The sequence below is a fragment of the Pinus tabuliformis genome, chromosome X, assembly GCF_031772625.1.
Source record: "Pinus tabuliformis cultivar Carrire ecotype Pingquan chromosome X, CPIR1, whole genome shotgun sequence".
In the NCBI taxonomy this organism is placed as follows: Eukaryota; Viridiplantae; Streptophyta; class Pinopsida; order Pinales; family Pinaceae; genus Pinus; species Pinus tabuliformis.
The window spans coordinates 7,071,487-7,081,570 of record NC_142308.1 but is presented as its reverse complement, the minus strand read 5'-3'; the positions used below and the strand labels follow the sequence as shown (position 1 = coordinate 7,081,570).

The 10,084-nt window shown below is 35.3% G+C and overlaps 1 protein-coding gene across 1 annotated transcript in view; it reads right to left on the bottom strand.

Moving 5' to 3' along the window:
- Nucleotides 1–2,933: 2,933 nt before the first annotated feature.
- Nucleotides 2,934–10,084, bottom strand: part of LOC149138010 (vacuolar protein sorting-associated protein 60.1-like) — a 50,313-nt gene continuing 43,162 nt past the window's right edge. The window contains exons 2-7 of the mRNA XM_089447051.1: nt 5,023–5,174; nt 4,197–4,290; nt 4,012–4,083; nt 3,799–3,910; nt 3,451–3,605; nt 2,934–3,325 (exon numbers count right to left, since the gene is read on the bottom strand). Of these exons, the coding sequence (XP_089303177.1) occupies nt 3,272–3,325; nt 3,451–3,605; nt 3,799–3,910; nt 4,012–4,083; nt 4,197–4,290; nt 5,023–5,174 (639 nt within the window). The 3' untranslated portion in view covers nt 2,934–3,271. The remainder of the gene's footprint in view (nt 3,326–3,450; nt 3,606–3,798; nt 3,911–4,011; nt 4,084–4,196; nt 4,291–5,022; nt 5,175–10,084) is intronic.

Below are 10,084 nucleotides of genomic sequence, written 5' to 3'. Positions count from 1 at the left end.
AAGCCCACAAATGACTTTTGTGGTGCTTCACTCTCCAAACCTTGAACCTTAGGGCTTGGAGTGTACCTCCAAAGCTACTAAAAAATCAACACGAGTCACTCATTAATAATTCATGGCAAAGTGGTGTGCCCTTCTTCTAGATCCCTCTTTGGATAGAATTGAAAATTACTAAAAGGAAATTATAATTTTAGATAAGGCAATTTTGCATGAGGAAGCTATCTTTTTGGACTTTGGTTATCTACAGTCTAGTCAACACACACACAGGGTGGATGAGCTTGATATAAATTTAGGCAAGTTAGCTCAATTTATCTTTATCTTTAGTTCAAAATGAATTATGGCACATGAAAGGGGTTGAAGAAGGTGCATGGCTAGTATATTTTGGGAGGAGCACTTGCACGAGCTAGGGGTTTTCCTTAGTATGTTCAAGAAATTTAAAAAGGAAGGGTGCAAGGTCATAGTTAGGTAGAGTTTCCTAGAGCAACTAACAACCTTTCTTCTACATATTCTCTTCTTTCTTCCTTCTTGTTTGTACTTTCTATTGAGCAGTATTCTTATTAGTGTTGTATTTCGTCTTCATGATGCAGCGAATATTTTGACCAATACAAAGATAAAGCTTGAACTATGCCTTTTCTTGCAATTCTTTAACTTATATATGCAACATTATGTCTTCTACGATGTTGTGGACAATTTTCATGCCTCTTTTGATTATATCAATCATGTAGAGTGCATACTCTTTGTTTTCCTCTCGTATTTTGTTGCTGCAATTTTAGATTCTCTCACATTATTTAAGTACCAATATCCCTTAATCTTTGGTTGTTTACAAACAAATCGAAGGCCATTACCTATGTGTTGATTTTTTATATTAACACACAAATTTTAAGTGATTTGCAACACATAAACACTAGGAACAACCCCTTGAGATAGGAAAAGCACCAATCCAAACAAAGTAGTTATCTAATGACATTTGGGTTGATTTCTTATAAGTTATTACTTAATTTTATGTGCTACGGGTCTTCGAATCATTGTTGTCATGTGGTGTAGAAACTTAGAAATTGAAAATTGCTTAATAATTTACCTATTGCAAGTTGAAGTATTGAATGTAAATCATACATCTGATTGCATCCTTGATTTTCATACAAACATTTAGAATGGCCTCCTAGAATCATAATGCAATCAATGCAGTTTAATACAAAAGTTGGTAAAAAGTAAAATAAATCATGCATATTCTAACTTCATAATAAACACCAAGAATAAATTAATTGAAAATGTTATCAACATTTATAACGTTTGAAGGTTTTTTTATAAAGTTTAGCAAACTTGTTGAATTGTACAATATATTTTGGCACGAAAACAAGCTAGTTAGCTTTCCCAATCCAAACAATTAAAAAAAAAAAACTCATTTTCCAAGAAAACCAGTTTCATTTTAGGTTCCAAAAATAATTTGATAATTCCTCCTATTGTTAGAGCTTGGTGGATTCCTTGTCCATCTCATATGTGCATGCAATCTAAAAAGAATGATTTGGTTTCTTTTACTATATTCAAGTAATCAAAGGTCCAGTAGGTGGTAGATAAATTCATGTCCATGACATTTACCAACAAAATGTTATTTGTTAGGCAAAAGTTTCACTGTTGTCATGCCTAAATCCCTCCCATCTCCATGCACTATATGTGTTTCTAAATCCACCTCTATGCCTTATAATCCTTATATTTAATGATAAAAAATAAGCTTTTGCCTTTCAAACTAATTTCATATTTTTACAATGTTATAATTCATATAGTCATTGCATCAATATTAAAAATTATTTCAAATCTACAGTGAAAATAGATTATGAAGAAGTTAACTTTATCTTGATGAGAGAGTCTAGATTTCCACAATTGTTCATATTGAGATAATTTTCTGTAGTGTAGGATTTTAGATCATGTCCAATGTTTCGGGTGGACACTCCACCCATCATCATTCCTATATACTAACAAAACATTAAATACAAATAATCAAGCCATTTATATCAAACATTATGTTAATTTACATAAATAAAGATATAAAACTCAATTGAAATCTGACCACTTTTTAAAGATACATTTTTACATATTTTTCATCCATATTTGTGTTATTGTAAATAATTGCAACAAAAGTTCAAAGGTAAATCAGGTTATTGATGTAATTGAGATACATTAAAAAAAAATAACATTCCACTTTCTTATAGTGCATATAATTAAACAACAAAATTTCAGATGTTAACACATAACAAAATTTCAGATGTTAACACATTTTTTCCATGCATTTAACGTTACCATTTGTTTTAAACAAATATGTGTATAAAGAAAGAGAATTTAAAAACAGTTATAGACATGATCTAGGTTTAAATCTTGATTAATGTTTTTTAATTTCCTGTGCTTTACTATTAACATTATATTACACTTAGGGCATATGCTCCTAAATAATGTCGAAATAAATGACTTTTTAGGCTGTGTGTTAATCATCGTTATAGCTTATACAGTAATTTATAATATAAGTGATAAAAAAATGCTGTGGATTTTCATAGTAAGTGAAATTTAAGTTGCGCTGGTTGTGTATTTGAATATAGTAAGTGAAATTTAAGTTGCACAAGTTGTATTTGAATAAAATAATAGTGGTATTTTATGTAATATTTATTGTAATTATATTTGAAGTTTGGAATAACTATGGATCTATCATATAAATTTTATTTTAAATACATCAAATGACTTCCACAAAATTTAAAATCTATGCCCTATGGCATGTGCGAAAAATGATAAATTGTTTCTATCTCTTCACATATCCTTGCATAACTTATCAATTTTCATTCTTATGTGAGTTTTTGTATTTAATAGAATGACACATCTTCGTACTAAGTAGGAGAAAGGCCTTCCCCAAAGAGCCAAAGAGCTTTTCAATGCAGTCTGCAATACCCTGAGATCTTGAACACTTCATATATATGGTCTGGGATTTTAAAACTTCTATCATACAAGTAGCTGGGAAAAACATAAATATGAATTTCAACAAACACTGATGCTCTGAATAGAAACAGATGATAGAAGCAACAAAATATAGCGTACGCTCCAAAGATCATATTGTCTCCAGCAAACGAGATATCTACTCTGAAAGCTCAATATGACAATGTCAGAGATAAAGCTATAAATGACTTCGATGGAAAATATATAAAATGACATCATTAATACCGCACAGCCACAATACACATGCTAACCAGACCAGCTATATATCCTACACTGGTAGGTTGGAAAATGTGCTTGCTCATGAACGAAGCGAGGCCTTTGGAATATTTGGCAGCCCAAACTCATCTGTAATCTGCACATTGGGATTATATGATACAAAGCTCAGAAAAATATCACTGCCTGAACAGTAGATGGTAGATTAATAAGAAAGCACAGCTTCAAAAATAAATAGCTACATCTCATCTGCCATAGGACTACCTGTGGATTGGCTTGTGGAACTGTGGCGTGACCAGAAGGTGCTGAAGGCAGGCTCAATTCGGAATCTAGATCAGACTCCTTATCAGGTTGTAAATAAGCAGGCACCCCATCAGTTTGGGTCTCTGAGCTCATGTCAGCTTCCAGGGCATCTAGCTCTGTCATAAGAAACAGACGAGTGAATAAGACTTCAGAATAGACATTTTACTTTGAAGAGCTGCAATCAGCTCTAGTAGCTTAGAAGAGTACTAAAGTTTATACAGAAACTGTATCAGTTCATTATTTCAAAAAAATTGTATATATTGAGTTTGTGATTCCTCTTCCGGACAGCACGTTAAGTAGAGACATTACCACCCATTAGATCTTCCTCATCAATGTCATCAGGCACACTATAGCTTCTCCCAAGTGAGTCTTGGATTTCCGTACTTATGTCCATTAAGTCCATCATCTCATCCTGCATATTCTGCAAAATAAAACAATTGGAATCATAAGCCACTCATAAATCATAGGCATGACAAATGTTCTAGGGAAAATAAATAACAGCGCGCAGGTTGGTCGCCATACATCAACGTCTTCAATCTTCATCGTCTTGAGCGATCCTTTCAGTTCCTTGTTGGCCGATTTCATGGCTGCCATCTGCATGGAAGAATCAACTGTCAGTTGCTAACTTGCTACCGCAACTCTGACGGTTATCCAAAAAAAGTATTCTATGCACAATGTGCTTCATTTTGAAAGGCATGGTTCGTTACCGTATTCTGAGCATCCTTGATGCCCTCAGTGGCAAAGGAAACCTGATCAAGATTGAATGTTTGATTGTAAATCATTTCCCTCTGTCCCTCATACCTGCAATTGGCCAGGAAATATTTTGAATCGCATAGACATTCTTCAGACAAATTCCATTGATAGGCATGAAAAAGACAAATGGCATTTTGACTTTGTCAAAGATACTCTAGGTCTCAGAACATTGTACCTCTGTACTATCTTCGAAGACTTACTAGAAACTACTATTTTCTTTTAAATAGTTGCAAAGATTTATATAACCTGTTTAGAAATTATTTCAGCAAATACATCTTCCAATCTTACATCCTTGGGTTGACACAGTTTGTTAAAGCATGTTGAAAACAGCATCTCGTGACATGTCACTTTGTACAAATACATGTATATAGACAGTGGATTTCTTCATCAGGGGAGAAAAACTAAGCATGTGAGCAGTCACCGCTAAGGATTTATGCCACTCACTTTTTAGAGTAAAATATGTACTTATCCTTTGAAAGTAATCATGTTTCCATCGAGAAAGTTGAAAATTCATAAATAAAAAGCCTAAGAAACTTCTACAGCATTATTTTATTTTCATATTCAATGCAGGGATTTTATGACAATTTGTAATAATCACTGCTTTAGTTAAAAAAATATAAAAATTAGAAATTGAAATGATGTAACCTGCTAATACACCATGAAAAAGTTAAAAATTATTTTTTTGAAACCATAATAAAATAAAACTAAAACACTATCAGCAGTGTGATTAAACAACGTATAAATACAAATGACAAAAGAATTGGGAGATGAAGAACTGACATTCTCTTTTGCTTGAGTATCCTCATAGCCCGAGCTTTGATAGCCTCTTGAGCAGGGCCTGGCCTAGTCTTCTTTATTTGTTCTTTATATCTAGCAAGCTCAATATCGAGTCTCTTAACCTTTTCATCAACCGTGTCACCTCTTTTGTTGATCTGCATGCATAGGTAAAACAAATAAAACATTATTCTTCCTCCAAACATTAATATTCATATAACATTCAACTCAAACCAAGGATACAACTAGTTATTACATCAATGTCAACATCAGAACATGATCAATCACATTAGACATTAAAATATTTAATACACATAAAATAGAAGTTGGGAAGTTAAGAAGTTAAAAGTTAAAACAATAAATTGCAGTTTTCTCATTGAGTCATTTGATGCCATCAAAATCAAAATTTATTACAACATATTAAATCATTGATACTACAGGTGGGAATGCCAATGAAAAAAAAATAGGTTATATACTAGAACTGTAGATGGAAGAATCTCATAATTTGCCAATTGTCCTCCTCCATGTCATATCATCAAGACCACCACCATTGCCACTACTCTATCCTCCATCAAATTATGTATTCAATAGATCTAAAAATATAATTTCAAAGAGAAATCCTTAACTTAAGAAAATAAATCAAATCATTTGCACACAAGAATTAACACAATAATATAGATAAGTATATTAATGCTCAATAAATGACCACAAAAGTAGATCAATGGGACGGTTGAGTACAACGATGTCGATACAAGCAGGAGTACAAAAAGGCTCCTATATAAAGAACAAGAAATAAAGTAGGAACATAATGTCTATATGCTAAAATATAGAAAACCCTTGGATCCAGGTGTAGGCAGCTGGAGAAGGGAGCCAGGGACTAGTTCATGATCCACTAGATCTATCTCTCTTAACACTCAAGGTTGAATGAAAAAAACTCAAAATAGAATGGTGCCTCGAGGGGACAGTTGGGGGAAAATTTGGCTCCTTTGTTGCGTTGCTGCCGGGAAGACATAACCTACCACTGAAGTCTAGAGGACCTCGACTACATGTTGGTAAGAGATCTGGTCCGGCAATGTATCTAAAGTCCCTGGGGAAGGGAAAAATCCTTGAGGCAAAGTAACACCATATATTATTCCTTAAGGAAAGAACTCCTCAACCAATACTTGCTACAATTACAATACATTCACCATACTGCATCATATTGGCTACACTTATTTATATAGTAAGATGTACCTCCTAGTAACATTCTAGTAGGTGGAACCTTCTAGTAAGCTTTCTTACATTTATTCCTTTCACATTACTAGTTGGGCCTTAGTTACTAGAAATGGCCTCCATACATAGCAACACAATCATTTACATATTATTAGTACAACTTGAGTGGGCCTAATGGTGCAGAACATGTGCTTCCTCGTAAGAGATCATGGGTTCGAATCCAAAGCGGAGTAGAGTATGTACACCTCCATAGACTTTGGTAGTCAAAATGTTATGCAAAGGTGGGTCACTTGTCCCACAAACAAGGGGGTTTCAGACACCAATTTGATGTCTAGCTTGGCGGTGACCTTAAAATTAGATTGTTACTATTATTATTCCCCTTGGGTACCTCCCTTGGTATCCCATATTACCCCCTAGCTATACTACATTCCATCCCCCTTCGCATGTTAGTGTTTGAAACATAGGAAGAAACCAAGCATGAGCATCCATCCATCCTAGTGAAATATGAACATGGGATTGCACTGCTTCCATGCCACCTTGATTTGGAATTCAATTTCTCTTTGATGTGCTACTATGATATCTCCATGCATGGTTGTTATGTGTCCATGTGACTTTCAACTGGTTGCCTTTCTGGTGCCATGTTTGTCCATAATAGATTTGTTGATGTTCACACCCTTGCCTCGAGGACTTTTGTTTTTCCAAGTGGCATGGGTGGTGATATATGTCTTTAGTTCTTGGTTTTTTGGCTTGGACTCTTCAACACGACGTTCATTTGAGTTTTTTAACTAATTAACGTCCTCTTTATACCACTCCTGGGGCTTTTCATCATACGCTTCTATCGGCTCCACTTTTGATACATCCTCATATGATATTTGCAGCACGGGCTGGTACTTCTTGTTGGACACCTAATCTGCTAAGGGTTATGGTGTGGAAGTTGAATAGTCAAAGGGAGTCGAAGAGACCTTGCAACATGAATCCAAGAGTCACACCATTGTATTATAAATGTATATATTGTGAATAATAAAGGCATCTCACGATTATCCTTCATATTCTGTCCATTTTATTTGTGTTTCACATGGTATCAGAGTAGGCGAATACCTACCCTGCTCAAAGTGTGAGCTATGACTTTTGTGCTTGTCAGTTTTGCCTTATCTGCTTGTCAGAATTGAGCGTTTTATTCCTCATTATGCACCTATTCGTAGGGATGTGTTCAGTGTACCCATTCTTTGTGTGCCTATCATGCTTGTTGTCGAATGCGTCTTTTCCATGCCAATTCACTTGTTGCTCTAACGCACTTACTTGGAAACCAAAACTCGCACCTCGACTTCTTCTTATTGAATAATACATGGAGATCTACTATGAAACCTCTCACCAGAACAATTCCAGATGCGCTTTGGCCTCTCAACTTTTGAACAGTGACCATCAACTGAACCACTTCGTAGCAGTGAACAACAAAAAATTCCAAGAATATTGTCGGTGTCAAAGGTTCCTTCACCAGCCGACTCCGTGCGACTAGCAGTACGATGGGAATTTGGTGTGTTGTTTAGTAATGCTTATGTTGTAGTGCTCCACTGGTTAATGCAAGCTTCAAGTCATCATTTATTGTCAGAGCATTGAAAACTAAACCTCTCATTGGTTTTGGTCAGTTGCGTTGAGTTCTTTACGTCGGTATCACAATGCTTGCATGGGCGTGGTTGTTGGAAAATTGAATGTTGTTGATTATTTGTGTTAACCTACGAGGACCAGGTCTGTCATTGCATATGTTATATGTGGAAACATGACTGTGGTATGTAAATTCAAGTTCATGCTGTGTTGAGCTCTTTTAAAAGGGCATATGGTATGAAGAGTTGAGTTGGTTGTTGCTTATGCGTTGAATGTCTTTTTTGAAGGCCGTTTTTTATGTGCATTGGTTATGCTCTTTACCATATGTAAAATAAAGCTTGGTATGGTTCATAAAATTTATGAAATGCATTGTCCCTTTTTAAGGCTATATGATATGTGATGGGCATATATATTATAAGTATAATGCACCGTGAACTACGACTTGCAAGTGTATATGTTGTGTTGACTCGTTTGACAACATTTATGTTGGTTGTATGGTCGTGTTCCATGCAAAGCTTGGTATGGTGAGCTTACAATGTTTTTAGTGGGTAATGCGATTAGCTTACAATGACATATTTATGAAAGCCAGTACAAACGGTTCAAATCTGATATTTATGAAAGTCAGTACAAGTGGTTCCAATATGCCTAGCCTTATGAGAAATCACTCTCTCCATTGATTTTTGTGAAGTAGCTTGTCGATTCATCTCCCGCTCCGTCGCAATTGCATTTGCTTGCTCCATTCCAAGAGATTTTTGTGGTAGTAACCATTCCAATCACAAATTATATGATAGCAGCTAGTACTTGTTCATCTGGTGTCATATTGCTTCCTATCATCTACCTGCTCAACTTCTAAATGACAATTGTTGATATAGCGTTGAAATTTGATCTCTGTGTAGCTCTATTCAAATTTGTTGAAGCAACATAAATGGTATGTAAAAGATATTGAAGGAAGTGATGGTGTACGTTGTCCATATATGCATAGATTTAGAGGCATATGTTGAGATATTTTAAAAGTTTGATGTGAAAGACTTATGAAATGCCATATCCCTGCCTATTAGCCAAAATATAGCCTGGAAGTTCGACATTGTGGAGGGGAATCAGATTGACAAGTTAGCATATTGCTATTTGAAGTTCAAACCACCTTTGTTTGTTGCAAATCAAAGTTTGCACTAGTGACTGCATTCATTGCTAGTCTAATTACTTGGTGGGTTTGTCATAGACCTGGAGTCTCCTCTTATTTTCATGTGTTGAGAGTACAAGTGGGTAATTTTCCTTCATCATTTTATGGTTTTTTGAGATTAGAAAAAAATGGTCAGACTTGACAATGCATTAGAGTGTTGAATACCCTAATTCATTCCACTATTGATGAGATGGTAGAAATTAGCAAAATCGCTCTTTTTGACATTAAAACATGTCTGCAAAATGCACAAGAAAACATTGAATTTTTGCAACGTGAGTCACAACTGCAGTGAGATGACTTACAATAGAAGAGTTGTCATTTTGAACTTGTTTTTGTTCAGAACAATCCATTGTTTAAGATTGAGATAGACTCTCATCAGTAGCCAGAAATTGTTCAAATCATTGAGCCCATTAGAGCAGATGTGCACAAAATTGTAGAAATTCAGTATACACTTCCCAAGCCCATTATCATACCTTGGGAAGAGCTTGTCAGCAACAAGCATAGAATTGGTCTTGGATATGACAATGATGTATCCTTTCATATTCCAAACTATTCCAATCCAATCTGATTTCAAAGTGCTGGATATCTTCACGACGGTTCAGCTTCACCCGTTCCTCCTCTACAACAACAAATTGTGAAATTCTCACATTGTGACTAAGTTGGCCATATGAAAGATCATTGTTTTGATCTTTCCTGTGCCAGCATTGTGGTCAACATACTCATTCTTCAAACAGATGCTTCAAAAACAAACCTCCTACAAGAACAAAGACTCACCTTGGATGGATCGCTTCTTAGCAATGGGCTTCAATAGCCAAGAAGATATTTCAGTCATATGTCAGAATTTCTTCTAGAATATTAAAAAGCCTTCCAGTTGAGATCTCTTCATCTTCTCACCTTGTATCTCACAAGGGGGTAATGATGGTCATCTACAAGCTTCACAGCCACATCAAGCGAGCCTCAGTCACAACCCAAACCTGTTGCCTAAGCCTACAGCCAGAGACAGCCATACCCATATTCAGAGTTGTAGCCAAAGACACATAAGCCCCTAAGCATGACTTTGGTTGGTGGCTTTCC